This window comes from Pleurodeles waltl, chromosome 6, assembly GCF_031143425.1.
Source record: "Pleurodeles waltl isolate 20211129_DDA chromosome 6, aPleWal1.hap1.20221129, whole genome shotgun sequence".
Classification (NCBI taxonomy): domain Eukaryota; kingdom Metazoa; phylum Chordata; class Amphibia; order Caudata; family Salamandridae; genus Pleurodeles; species Pleurodeles waltl.
In genome coordinates this window covers 715,137,262-715,152,618 of record NC_090445.1, presented here as the reverse complement: position 1 = coordinate 715,152,618, position 15,357 = coordinate 715,137,262, and the positions used below count along the sequence as shown (strand labels likewise).

General features: G+C 45.7%; 1 protein-coding gene across 10 annotated transcripts in view; it reads right to left on the bottom strand.

Annotated features, from left to right (window-relative positions):
- The window catches only part of LOC138300195 (fibroblast growth factor receptor 2), an 81,074-nt gene that overhangs the window by 42,052 nt on the left and 23,665 nt on the right, over positions 1 to 15,357 (bottom strand). For 4 of the 10 annotated variants that reach the window (XM_069239218.1, XM_069239217.1, XM_069239215.1 and 1 more), the window contains exons 3-4: positions 5,965 to 6,231; positions 220 to 294 (exon numbers count right to left, since the gene is read on the bottom strand). The exons of 4 other annotated variants lie outside the window; for them this stretch is intronic. In XM_069239218.1, the coding sequence (XP_069095319.1) occupies positions 220 to 294; positions 5,965 to 6,231 (342 nt within the window). The remainder of the gene's footprint in view (positions 1 to 219; positions 295 to 5,964; positions 6,232 to 15,357) is intronic. 2 more of the 10 variants (XM_069239219.1, XM_069239220.1) reach the window with 1 other exon arrangement.

The window sequence follows — 15,357 nt, the reverse complement described above, 5'->3', positions numbered from 1 at the left end:
CTCTGGAGAACCTTCCTAACACAGACCGCTTACAAGAATGGACGGACGTAACCTCCGCTCCCAAATCTGATGTGTATTCCACAAATGTATGGTATACTCAATCTCTAGAAAGGCTCGACCTCAGAGTGAGAAAATGGGTAGCTCTTCGAAGCATGCTCGACACCGGTAATAGGCGCTGTGTAAAAGTAAACATGGCAGGACACTGCTCTAGTAACTTACTCTTGTGGTTGTTGTCGTTTGTGAAATCTTCAGAGCTGTCGTTGTCGTTTTCATCATCCCCTGATGAGTTTCCATCTGTACCAAAAATAGCACGTGTCACCTTAAAAATAAGACTTTGCCAAAAATACTTCATCGTTATTTTATTTTCGGGCCTTTGTAAGTCCCCAGTAGCACTGCGCTGGTTAATAAGGTTGCTGCGGCTCAGAAACCATCAACCCTCGACTGCAGCAACCATGTCAGTATTGAGAGTGGGGCCCTATCACTCCTCTGCCAATGAATCTCACTCTTGATGGGTACCACTGCCATAATCTCCACACTGATGGATCTCCGTGGGATGCCCTTGCCAGACCGCACCAGTTTCAAAGCCAGCTGCATCATCTACAAAGCCATCACAACCGGCACCCCCACCCATCGGCCTGACAAGCTATCACCAGTGGCTCTTGGCGTGTCAGTAGCCAGGACACCACCAGACTGGAGACAAGTGCAAAAAATGTAAAAAGAAAGCAACAGGCCTTCTCCATCCATTCACCCAGGATCTGGAACAACACCCAGCTATCAGTCAGGACTGCCTGAACCCTGCTGCAATTTAGGGAAGAGCTGAAGACATATGTCTGTGAAGGGCACCATGTCATGGTGCAGTCTCAGCACACTGCTCCCTGAAACCAGCGAACCCTACAACCACACGTTGACTGTGTCTTTGCCTTAACCCTATAACGTGCTCTGCCGCCTTTGAGCTAGAATGGAGCTATATAAATACCTTATACATATAATATATCCAACCACCTCTTGTTACTTCTGTACTGGAAGCCAGCCCCATGCACAGCACCACCAATGCGCCTCACTCTTGACCAGTACAATCTCTTGTTACCGCGTTATTAAGACTCTATTCACACACAGCTCTGCTGAAGCACCTCACTCTTGACAGCACTATTGAGGCCCAGGTCACCCACAGCTCTGCTTAAGCACCTGACACCAGACCTGCATTGTTCCCTGCCATTTCTTATACCCTGGGCTATGCAGAGCTCTGTCAGTGCATCTCGCTCAGGACCTACTGATGCCTCTGCTGTTCCACTGGAAATACACTGTATTCAACAATATGCTCGTTTGTTTGTAGCTGTGGGTACCAGGCTCTATTAAACATGTCTATTACCCTTAATACGCCCGGAAAGTCCAATGGTTTGCTCTTAAAAGCCCAGAAAGCCAATGCCACATGTTGTCTGCAACAAAATGCACCATCATGGTCAGATGCAGGTGCTGCCTTCAAACCGCTCATGACGTCAAGATCGCGGCCCTGGACGAGAGCCGACCACAGACACAGAGTCAGGCAGTACTGGCCCGACTTCCCAAGATAATCAAGCCAATCATCATCCTGTTTAGATCACCTCAAACTGCGGACTGACTGGCCTCTCTCCTCTGCCTCTCCTAGAATGGATTCTACTCCAGGCGTCGGCTCCAGATTCATGGCTGCGCACCTTTGTCAATTTTTTCATTACAAAAGCAAGTCCTCCCACTCTGGCGATTCGCGCTCCCCTAGCAACAAATCCCAACTATGCTTGAGCATTCCCTGCTCACACGAGCCTTCATCTGCCTCCACCGTAGGATCTGAAACTGTCACATGAAAATCTGCGCCATGTCTAAATTCTCTTCTTGAGTTACTGCTGAAGCTGAAAGTACTTCCCGATTCGTTTACATCCACACTGATATTTGTTCTCAGGATGGTGGCTGATTAGGATTTCACAGATGGAAATCTTAAACCGGAAAAGCCTAGAAAGGGCAGGTGAGGTAAGTCTGACCCCATTACACATGGCCCTGATCCCCGTCCTTTCCCTTGGGTCCCTGGAATTCCTTGTGGCTCTGAGGTTCACTGGGCAATGCAAATCCACTAGCTACGTCTCAGGATCTACCCGAGTCGATGACGTCACTGGAGGCTCTCTGGTGGTGACTGTCAGTGGATGCCCTCCTCCACACTCCCGCTCTGCCGGGGATGCATCCAACAATCCAGCCCTTGCATCATGCTGGAGCCCGGTGTGGCCGGAATGTCTTACGGACCTGTGGCGTGTGCACCAGGACCTGAAAGGATTATGGACACCGAGGAGACGCAGGATTCGGCCCAGCCGCCGTCCTTATGGCAGCAGCCATGTTTTTCTGACTAGACTGCATGGAAGAATCACCATGCTGTGCGCCCTCACACGAAACCCCGGAAGCCTACCAGGAGGCCATCTTTGGTCAGGAAAGTTGCCCTCACACACCAATAAGGGGACGTTTTAAGTACTATTCTACTGGAACCGTGTTGGAAACTTGTGGTGAAACCTTCAGATGTAAACTGCTGTTATGTGGAATGAAACTTTGTACTTTTGCTTCATCCCTCGTGAACCTAATTATTGTGTCCACTGCTCTGGTGCACAATATAACTGTTCCTATGTAAAAACCTCTAGCGAAACAGTCCTTATGTTACTACCTTGTCTGCTGTTGGAAACTATTCCTAAGTAATGAGTCTGACAACCAACAGGTCTTGTAAAACCGCTAATAGTCCCGATTCCACAGACAGCAGGGTCCAGTGGTGGCAAGAGGAGAACTGCACCCCTATTAGACCTGTTTTTTTAAATGACCAAATCAAGTTTAGAGGGCTCTTTTTTTCTTGCCTGTTCTGGGGTGGGTGGAACTATAGATACAACTATTCCCTTCTCCTTTCCTCCTGGGCACCCCCACTGATTCACTTGCTCCCCTGTCATTCGGCCTTGTCCTCCGCAGAATGCACTGAAGTACAACTGGAGTATTCCATGCTCCAGAAATAACGCAGAAAGTAAATTATCAAATGAAAATCCCACAGGCAGCCCTATCAGTGTGCCTAACTTTGGCCCTCTGTGCTATTCCAGCCCGGACACAAACATACACCTCTGCTGGAGCATCTCAGAGCACTGCCTGCTATTTCAGTACTGATGCCCACTCACAGCTCTGCAAATGCATCTCAGCACCCCCTGCTGGACAGACATAAACACAGCGCCGGCAATACACCCAACCTCTGACCCGCAGCACCCTCTGCTCTTCCTCTACTTGATCCGCTACCCATCCTGCCGGTGCACCTCATCGCTGCTCTGCATGATACACCAACATGTGGACCTCCAAACACAGCACAACCAAAATACCCACCTCATAAGCTGCATCAGCACCCCTCTACTGCAGCACTGCACCAGTGCGCCACCCGGGCAGCTGGAAGCTGCACTCCCTGACAACTCAGTACTTGAAGTGTCAAACAGATTGGTCAATGCACTTCACCCTGGCCCAGAATACCACATCTAACTCCATTACCGTGGCCACACACAGCTCTGCTCGCGCACTCCCACCAGACGCTCCAAACATTTACAGTCAAAACGACGACACAGCTGCCCTACCCCATTCCAGCAGAGACTGTGGTACAACTCGACTAATGCACTCAGTCCTGCACTTACACCCTTATATATGTCCTGTTCTGGTGTCCCAAGAAGCTCTGCCTAGCACCTCAGTCACATATGAAAAGACGAGCGAGGTTTCTGCAGTTTGTCTCGGAGCTGTGCCTAGGAGATGCAAACGAGTAAACAGTCGCAGCACTTATTATGCCAAATTACATGTCTGAGGCTAAGCAGGGGTGTAGCTTCAGTAGGGGTGTTTGGGGTGTGTCATCCCCCCAAAGTAATACTTTCCAGGCTTGGTATTTGGGTCTGGGGGCACTGAGCAGGGTCTGCTATATCTGTGTTGGTTTTTCTTGTTGTCTCATATTTTGGATCAAGAACTTAAATATGTATAGTACCAGGTTTATCAAACACATAGCAAATCTGCATCCATATAAGTATTTCTTCAATAGATGCAAATATACTACTTTTTTGAATTCGAAAAGATTGACAGTAGCAGGCCTGGAAAGCTGCACCAGTCTCTGGCACTCAGGCATACTGTCAATCAAACACCCAAAAGGGAATGGAACTAATGCTTTCAAATAGTGTAACCACTGGCCATCACTAAGGGTGACATTCTGAACCAGAATTTTTCTCTTCCTGTGCTACACTAGACAGAGGGCCTGATTCAGGGTTTGGTTGATAGACTAAAGGCAGACAGAGGACTTACGTCTGCCATCCTGCATTTACTACGGCCACCAAATTTGGAGATGTCCACTGGACCCACAAACATCTCTATACATTGACAGGAACCGCTGTCATGGCAGTTTCTGTTGATATAGGAAAAGCTTAACTGACAGCTCCAACAAATATAACAGCCAGTCATCAAACTTTTCCAAAGTTTTTATATTTCAAATACAATAATGCCCCCGCACCATGGGAGTTTCCTCTCATATTGTAGAGGTGATTTTTCTTTTTTCATTGTCCCTCACAGCTAGGATATACCAGGCAGTGACGGACAGAAAAAAAAAAAGCCACCCGATCATTCACTCTAAATAGAGCCGACAGCCAAATGACTTACCTCCAATGGCTCAAACTCCTATTTTTTAAGTAAGTAGCCCCATTTTCCAATCACTTTCCCTCATCTCTCCCACATTTACTACAAAATGTGTACTTATGTGCTTGGAGGTCTCTGCCACTTTGGCGGTGATCTCCGCATAGGAAAGATAGAAGAGGAGGAGGTGGAAACCTCCGCCCGTAGGTTTGTGAATAGCATTTTGTAGTACGCAAGTAGAACTACTCACCTACTGCAAAATACAGTTTAAGAATAGGCCCCATGGTGTTCTGGAGACATAGGGCCATATGTACGAACACTTTTTCCCATAGACACAGAATGGGTAAAAACCTTTGCTACATCTGGCCCATAAGGTCTTGTTAGGAGGTCTCTGTTATGAGGCCCGATAACTCTGCCCTCATGAAGTATTGATACCAGAAGTAACTTCTGGGTGCTAGGGGCAGAGTTAAAGGGCATTAAATGTGGGATCCCAACAGTCCCCATAAAATGAGAATTACTAGGAGATTCAGATAGGTCCGATTCTGCTGGTAATTTTCCTCTTCTCCCCAGAATTTCACCTGAACGCTGCAGTTGCTAAAAGCAGTCCTAGTTCTTGGGTGGTTAACAACAGGCCCGCGGAGCTAAAGCAGACCTTGTATATACAACAGGACCTATTATCTTTCACTACCGGACTCATTGTAATTACCAGGGAAGGGATTTCTTAATGAGGGATATGGTGTCCTTTTTTTCTTGCATTTGTATAGTGCAATTCTGCCTGCTATGGTCTCGTTGCACATTTAGACATCATTTTTCCTGCAAAATTGAGTTTTTTTTTTTAAACTTGACAATGTGTGGGTGTCCTAGGTCACATCTCCTCAAGATAATTTCTAACTAGTGACTTTCTTTGCCCTTTACCTTTCTGTTTGTCTGTGACTTCCCAGATCCACGTCTGTTTTGTTTGCCATGTCCTGGTATTCCCAAAGTATTCACAAATCCATGTTTCTGCCAGCCAGCCAGTGTTGCTTGGTGTCTCCCTGTTCCCATAGCACTAGCCTTCAGGGAAATAATTCGATTTCCCAACAATCCTACAGTCTTCGACTACCTCAGTGAGAGCAGCTTGTCTAACAGTCAGACCGTGTTAATTACCGCAGGAAAGTTACCAAATGCCCAACTGTCCTGTTAATTTACCCACTGCAGTGACTACTCTGTGTCAAACTCCATCTTAGTTTTTAAGCTAGGGTTAATCCTGTGTCTGCCTAGTCATTTGATCTATGAATTCCGATTGGCCATTGTGGATGCCACCATCTTGTGCCTCTCACTCACCTGTGATGTTCACAATGAAGTAGCGGGTCTCGCTTTGGAGCGGCCTGGTTGCACTGCACGCGTAGAGGCCGGAGTCCCGGGGAGCAGCCTCCCTAATCTGCAGGTAAGGCCCGATCAGCAAGGTGCGATTGTTGCTCACTAGTTGGGCGCCATCCTTAGTCCAAGTGACCATAATGGCGTCGCCTAGCAGGCAGCGCAGCTCAACCGACTCCCCAGGCAGGGCTGAATGAACGTCAGGCTGGGATATCTGATATTTGGTTGGAGGTTCTGCAGGATGAGAAGCAAAGGGAGGAAAGGAAGCATAGGAGGGGTGGGAAGCCAGGAGTCAGACATGTAAGCAGTGAGAGACAGCGATGAGGAAATGAGTGAAGTACCAAGAACGATGATGAGAGAGAGGTAAAGTGACCGTAAGATGAGAAAAGGGAGTGAAGCACCAGGAAAGTTGAAGAGAACGAAGAAACATGACATATTTAGGAATGGATAGAGGTACAGGGAATTATGAACAGAGAGAGGACAAAGGAAGAGAGAGATGAGGAAACGGGGCGAGGTATCAAGACATATGAAGAGAGGAAGGCATAGTGGAACAAACAGAAGAGGAAAGTGAATAATATACCAAGAAAGACGACGCGAGGGATGGTGGCAGAAAGATGTGAGGAAGGGAGAGAGAGGTACAAAGAAAATTGGAGAGAGGGAGGAACAATGAGATATTGAGAAGAGGGAAAGAAATGAGGCACAGAGGAAGATGAGGATTGGTAAAGAGATGCAAATGATACAAAGTGGGAAGAACAAGGAGGTAAAAAAGGGGTACAGAAAGATGAGCAAAGTATGCAAATAGAGACAAGGAGAGGACGATAGAGAAAAGATGAAGCAAATGAGAAGTATGGAAGAAGTAGAACAAAGAAAGGTCAAGTTAGAGGTGAAGAAGAGGGAAAGAACGAGGGGATGCAAGGTACAGAGGGGATGTGACAGGCATATACAGTGAGAAAATAGTTGGAAGAATGAAGTATAGGAGGGAGAGAGAAGAAGAAAGTGAAGAGAGAGAGGAGAGGAGAGATAGTCAGTAAAGTTGCCCTTGTACCACAAAGAGTTAGGTCAGCACACCGAGTAACAAACCCCCAAGCATTGCATTAGTACATGCACTTGTTCAGCAGTCTGCTAAAGAGATATTCACGACCAGGATAGAAGCTCCCAAAGAAATCAAAACTGTTGGGTAACCAGGGGCGGCTCCTCCGCAGTGATGGAGTGGGGTTGCCCCCCTGGCTGAGCCAGCAAATGAAAAATAAAACAATAGCTTGCTATCATTTTATTTTTCATAATTTTTAATCTGCTTGCTCAGCCAGCAGACTGTACAGGTTGGGGCGGGGCCACGGGAGGCGGGTGATGGGAGGGGGTAGGAGGAGAGAGTGCACTGAGGCCCAGCCAAACACACATGCGTAGTTAGGTTTCTTCAACCCCGCTGTATACACACCCGACTGGAGAAACAGCAGAGACCCCAGGCTTGTGACTGAGTGGCAGTGAATGCCACTCAGACCAATCCTGATGCTGCCAACATGCTATGTTTAGCATGTAAGCAGCGCCAGAATTGTTGGGGAGCCTGTGCTGGTGTCACAGCGAATGCTGGCGAGGCAGCAGGAGATGGCGGCGGGAGACAGGTGATGCGAGTTAAGTATTTTTTTTTTAATGATGTATCCCACCTCGTCCCCCGTTGTCTCCCCCCAACCCTCTCCGCCTTGACGTATGCAGCTGCCGCCACTGTGGGTAACACTGGGCACTTGACACAAAAGGCAAATTCTGACAGACTGCTGGTGATAGATACACATTGAACGTGTTGCTATTAGGCCTGTGCTATGTTGCGCCTACAGTAGCATTGCAACTTATTCAAACTTTTCTTTTAATGCAACTGCACCAACTTTGCCAAACTGGTGAAGTTTAAAAAAAAAAAAAACGATGGCTAACAAGTAGCTCTGCTCTGCAGTGGGGACCTTCCCACCGCTGTACTGGTAGCTGCAGCTGCTATTTTCTTTTCATCAATTGTGCCCACTCCATCTTCGTTCCTACTCCCAGAAGTGCCAGGGAATGGCTTCTAAGAGTACGGAAAGGAGATGACAAAGGTGAAAAGCAGCCATGTTGTTTCTTCACTGCACTCAGGTTATTATTGTCTCCTGTTCACGTTGGGGAGGACATCTCGGTGAATAGATGGTCAAAGTTAATCTATGGGAGAGTCAGACAAATTTGGTAAACTTCGTACTTCTTCATCGAGGTTGGAGTAATTAAAAGTTCACCCAAAAGCAATATGAAAAACACACATATTGAAAAGGAGGGGAGGAATCATTGCATCCTTAAGGACAGGAGAGGGATCGACTAGGATGACGCAAAATTAATGTGGGCGAGAGGCAGGGGTGCTCCGCTAGTGGCTTTAGGACTGAGGAGCTGGGCGGTACTGCTCGATACCTGATGATGCGTGCCTTGAAACAATGATTTATTAACCACGTCTCTTCTGCAGTTACGTACTGTGCTCACCCTATTACATCTAGGCACTAGCTGAACTCCAGAATGAGCTGTGGGCCTTATCTTTTGCAGCTGCCCTGTGCTGCCCCTAGCAAGAGGGCCCAGTTCTGTCCACAGCTCAAAGCATGCATCACTGCTGGAATGAAGAATGGTCTTATATAGGAATATCACTTTGAAGAAAATACTATTAAGAATTTGGTTTTATAAAAAAACGACTTTTCAGTTAGCGATGGACTACAGTAGCAAACCCCTCTGAGAAGGAAACACATTTCACCCACCCTAACGCTAAACCAAAACCGAATCCTAATCCTAATTCTTAACCTTTTTTTCGGCCCTAAATTCACCTTTTACCCTAACACTAGTTCTAACCCTGTGTCGGCACCCCTAGCTTAAAGCCCTGTCACTAACCCTGTCCTTACTGAGCAGCCTTAGCCTTTTATTCCTTTGTCACATTCTACCGAAAATATTATTTTTCAGTCACTAAGATTGGTTTTAATGACTTCTCCTCATAGTGGTTTCTTTATGAAGGTAGAGCTGAAAAACATCTTTATAGTGATCAATTAATTCCACCAGGAGGGTATAATTTATAAATCCAGTCTGTGACCCACAGGCACCCTAAATTGAACACTTTAAAAGCAGTGCAAAGCCAAGTCCGGGACTATAAGAATGTCTAAACTTTCAATGTGTTTCCAGAGTGTGGAGCCGCGGTATGAACTGCATCTTGGATGAAGACCGTCAGGATACGCCTAATGCGGCAAGAAGATGTCCACACCAAGCCCACAGAGGGCATAAGACCGTCCCCGGGAGTTGCTCTGTCTCTCCATAGTGTTAGAGAATCCATGTGCTATTTCCGTCTACTACCTGACCTCCCCCTTTGATGGACATCCCTGTTGACTTGCTGAAATGGTTTCTGTTCCATCCAGTGGTTACGTATTGCTTTTTAGCGCACCAGCTGTCCAGCGGAAAAACACATGGGGACATTTTACTGCTTAAATAAAAACACTATCTGACACCATCAGTTACCAAATATCCATCTAATAGGCAACAGGAATAAACCCAGAGTACAATCCTTCACGTAGTGTCCGCACGTAGGTACAATACTTCAAATAATCTCTGCAGAGCCGGGTACCATACTTCAGGTGGGGTCTGCGGGGCCGGGTACAATACTTCAAATAATGTCACTAGAGCCAGGTACAATACTTCAAATGATGTCAGCAGAGCTGGGTACAATAGTTCAAATAATGTCAGCAGAGCTGGGTACAATACTTCAAATAATGTCAGCAGAGCTGGGTACAATAGTTCAAATAGGGTCTGCAGAGCTGGGAAAAGTACTTCAGATTTGGTCTGCGGAGCTGGGAACAGTACTTCAGATAGGGTCTGTGGAGCGGGGAACAGTACTTCAGATAGGGTCTGCGGAGCGGGGAACAGTACTTCAGATACGGTCTGCAGAGCTGGGAACAGTACCTCAGATACGGTCTGCCGAGCGGGGAACAGTACTTCAGATAGGTTCTGCGGAGCAGGGAACAGTACTTCAGATAGGTTCTGTGGAGCGGGGAACAGTACTTCAGATAGGGTCTATGGAGCGGGGAACAGTACTTCAGATAGGGTCTGCGGAGCGGGGAACAGTACTTCAGATAGGGTCTACGGAGCGGGGAACAGTACTTCAGATAGGGTCTGCGGAGCGGGGAACAGTACTTCAGATAAGGTCTGCGGGGACGGGAATAATATATCCAAAGTATCCATTGACTATATTAAGAGCAGGATGCAGCACTCCAGCTGTGACTTCCTTCACGGTACACAAACTACCCGGTGTGGCGCAGAACTGAACACAACACTTCAAACACGGACACACACAATTACCTCAATCCTGTGGATGGGACGTTTATAAATTAAACACAGTATTCCAGGTGTGGCTTTAAATCACAATAGTATGGATAGGCCCTCCAGAGCTGGGCTAAATACTCTTGAAAGGGCACCTGAATTGGAAACAATGCACAAGACGTGGCATCCAGAACTGGCCAAAATGTCTCCCATGCTGTCCTCTAACTGGGTGATATATGATGGGTATGGCTCTCACAAAAGAGTCACAGAACTCATGACGAGAACTCAGGAATAGTACAGAATGCTCCACATATAGTCCCCAGACATGGATACAATGCTCCCAATCTGGTCTATCAAACAGGCAATAACACTCGAGATGTGGCCTTCCTCATTGAATACAATGGTCCAAATGTGGCTTCCACAACTAAACAAAATACTCCATATGTAGTCATTAAACCTGGACTCTTTTCTCCAGATGTGGCCTTCTGGACTGTCCATAATATCCCAGATGTAACCTACAGGACTGAACAAATGCATCGTGTGTTACCTTATAACTGGATAAAATACACTCGATGTGGCAACCAGACCAGGACAGAGTGCACAGATGTGGCCACAGGAACTGAACGCCTTACTCCAGATGCAGCCACCTGAGATGGACACAAATCTCCAGGTGTGACCACCCCTACTGATCGTATTTTTCAGATGTGGCCTCTGGGACTGAACACATTGATCCAGATGAAGCCTCGTTGGTAATATGCACAGAAGAAATAACTTTTTTTTAAAAAAAACTCTATCTGGGCACAGCAACATGCCTCTTGCTATCCACACACTCTTGTCAGATTGTGCAGTTTCTCTTGCTCTTTCCAAATAGTAAACTAAAAGCTCTTAGCAGGGCACCAGGGAAGCACATCTGGCTTTACCCACAAATCTTCCACCCTTTCAGAGGCTATGCCCTGCCTGGAAAAGTCCCATTTTATCAAAACATCAGCACCCTTTAGTTTACCCGACAGCCATCCTACACTAATACCACAAAGGGTGGCATTGTGGTTCTCTAAATTCCCCGTCAGTAGGAATGACTTGAAAATCAAGGGCCAGTCAACCTGCCATCTTAAACTCAGAAGCTTTTCCTAGCCACAGTCAGTGTTTACTTGCACTATTTAGCTCCTTAAGTATTAGTGCGCTCAACATTGCCACAGAGGCCTATTGAGTATTACTGTTAGCATTAATACACAAGTTGCCACGGATCGACTTGTTTTGCCTGATGCGGCTTCTCTACTGATCTTGCCATACTGAGTCCCCTGTCTGTGCCCTGTGTCTGCTTTCACCGAGTCCTCTCAGAATTACTCCATCGGCTCATTGTGCCTGCGTCTATTTTCACTACTGAGCACTTCCAGCATCAGTGTGCTCATCACTGTCCCTGGGCCTTTGTCTCGCTGTGCTCTGTGCTCGTGCCCCTTCACCAGGATGCCAATGTCTCACTGCAGCATAGGTCCATTTTCAGCAAACGGGCCCTTTCAATACTACCTCGTTCACCACTGAAAAGAACTGACTTCTATCACAGAGCCCTGGGCCTTCTTTCAGCACTGAGCTCTTTCAGAGTTAATGTAGCCAACATTACCTATGCACTCTTGTCTCAGTCTCTTGTCCTAGGCCCACTTTCACCAATGAGCCCTCACAGTGTTACAGCTGTTATCACTGACATTGAGTCCCTTCTCTGCGGAGACCCCTGCGATACGTTAACCTGGCCCTGAAAGACACATGTTCCGCTGCCTGTGTCCCTGTCTGGTGCTGTTCAGGTGATAGAGCCCTGCATGCCCCGGCTGCTCTCTTAGAAGGTCCACTTTAACAGGACAGCAGAATTTGCATAAATGAGTCCAACTATCCATCCAACTCTGGACATTTTTCTGTGCATTAGAATAAAAATAGATTATTTTGCTTTTTGAAATTCAATTTATTCTTCATGCCTGACTCCACGAAGGCAGACAGACTCTCTTCTACTATTTTACAGGTATTTATTTGTGTTAATAAAGTGATTTTATACCACATTATCGATCTGCCGGGCAAAGCTGTGCTCTGGGTTTCCTATGGGCATTTAGAAATCAGACAGGAAACCCTCAAGATATTTTAATGCCAATATCTCACAGGCCATTAGTCTAAACCCTAGTGCCTGATTTTACAAACTACTCTTTTATCACTTTTTATCAAAGTCATATTAATTTCTGCATAATTTTCAGATTGATCCTATCAGACATAAAGAACCGGCTTTCCCTTAAGATTTGCAGATTTCCTGCTGGCAAAACACGAGGAACCCAACAGAATTCCTTTGCAACTCACTATGAAATGGTCTTAAGGAAATTATATCTAATATTTGTCATTAAATTTGACCTTGGCCAGCTTATTGGTCCTTATGCTCGCCAGCTTGGAGTGCAAGTCGTAGGCATTATGGGGAGCTCTCTGGGACAGCGGAGAATATCACACCTTCTCTTTGGGTACCTCAGTGGGTGTGATGGACTCTTAGTCACTCCTGGGCTTGGGTCCTTGGCGAAGGGCGATAAGGGCTGGAGCAGGCCCGTCCCTGTGTCAATATGCTGTGTTTGTCAGATATGAAACTGTTGTTGCTGCTCCACAGGGCTGAGAAAACAGTGCAATGCTTTCAATAGTCCCTGATGATAGAACAACCACGCTGGATAAAAAAAACAAGCAGTGGGCTTCTGTGCGCTCCATAGTGTTAGAAGACTTTTCGAGGGAGAACGTTCACCCCATTGTACCGTTCTCAATAAACATCAGTACAGTTAGTGACCAGCTTCAACACAAAAAATATGTGTCTGGATAACCTCATCTGTGCTATCACTACACAAAGACAGTAAAACAAGGACCACTGCTCGCCCTATGTGAACATTACAACAGCTCTAGGGTTAATATTACAGACAAATATGCCTTACCCATCCCTAAATCTGAAGAATGATGAACATCCAACAATGCATGTGGAAAAACCAACTTATACCCACCCTGATTAAAAAACTAAAACAATTCAGAAGAAAGTATAAATCCAGGATATCAGTTGCCAAAGTCAACGTCTTAAAGTCCAAATAAAATCAAAGTATCAGACAAAAACTTCAGCACTGCTAAAAGGCAAACTACTGCTAAATCAAAACCTGATCGAATCAGCAAGGAGTGCTGCTCAGAAACAGCAAACTCCGTCCACAACAAGATCTAAACTACCTGTAATGCAATTGCCTCCATTCTTACTAATTCTGGTCCTATCTCATCTGAACCGGAACCGAAAACAGCCTCGGAAACCTGGGCCTCTCTTAACCTTCTAACTCTGAGTCTCTGTTTTCTTCACCATGCATTCAGATACCCCCTTGAACATTTATTACTAACATAGCCAAAGTAGTCAGTTTCCCTCTCCTCTGAGTCTGGAAATATGTCTTCAACACCTCTGTCGACCGGTGCCTTATTCACACATGGTAACAGATAGGTGTACCAGGACCCATCCTCCAAGACCAGAAAAGCCCAAAAGCTGACCCTCCCTAACAGGAATGAAAGTTAGCACCCCAAGCCTACCTTTCTTTGGTTAGATTACCGAAAGATGTGCAGTGAAACAACTAACCCAACATACAGACGAAAATGGACAACTGACCAATTTTCATTGGCACATCACTGACCGGCTATGATCGAATGTCTAAATGAACAATTCTAGGCTGAGAAGATTAACGAAACCGTTTTACAACTAGTAATCTTTAGATCTCAGAAAAAGCTCAGCACTTGCACAAGCCCTATTCAACCTGCCCCGGGAACCAATAGGAATTTCCTATCAAACCTTTCGTCTTTCATAATATAGACGTAAGGTACCAAGATCCATGCAAAAACCAAGGAGAGTTTATCCACTAACTACATTGAAAAGTGCATATCTAAAATGCAAAACTGGGCATCCTTTCAACAGATGAAGCTCATACACAATAAGGCAGAGCTTCTGGTTACCAGTTGTGACTCAGGCATTAATATTCCAAAACACTGGCAAACTAAACTATTTCAAACTAGCTTGGTTCACAGTGGGAATCACTGAGGATCACATGCGACAACAAACTCAGCTTGGATATACACCTGGCCAAGATGTCAAAATCAATCAAGAGTTTCGCACCTACTGAAAACATGAAACAGGCAGGACGGGCTTTATGGATATCCAGCCTGGGCCACTGAAATTATGCAGCAGCACTGACTTAAATCTGCAGGAAGACATGGTGGCTTATGCCGCACAATGCACCACATTGTGGGAGTCTTAATTTGCATTTTTTTTTATTTTAACATACATAAATACTTTCTGGACCTGTATGTTACCTCATTAGTCCAGCAAGCAGCAATTTTCGCCTGATAGGTGACCGGTTAACCTTTGCGAAGGACTTGACACTGGAGTCTAGCACTTGTTTTTTGCAAACATTAGATGTGGCTGGGATAGACACATTTCTTTTAGGTGCCCAGCACCCTAAATCGATAATACTAACTAAAATGCAAAAGCTGCAGAATGACATAATTCAGTGGCCCTGGTTATACCACAACTGGAATGTCTTAGAACCACAGAGAAAGGCTTCTTTGCAGTGAGGAAATGACTTACTAAAAACCATCAGTAAAGCTACACTGACTTGTGTCATATAAAATAATGAAAACATTACACCAATCATAATTAAACTAAAAAACAACCCATTCCATCTCCTCGGACATCTCCTCTGGACAAATAACTTCCTCCTCCAAACGAACGATGCAACAGGCACACAGTATCATCTCATTCCTACCCAGGTTTTACTCCAAAGATATGGAATAACATCCCTCCCAAAATAAGACGGCTCCCCTTTTTTAGCTCCTTCAAAACAAGACTGAAAAACACCCACCCCTGACCCAGCTCAGTACATCCTGGTCCACTATAACGTGAAACGTGAAACTTTTTATTCAAAATATAACTATATATTGAAATAAATTGTCCTGCGTAACCAGTGACTACCTGCTGACACTTTATGTAAACGTAATCTGTTATATAATAGTTCTGTGATCCTTCATGGATATGTT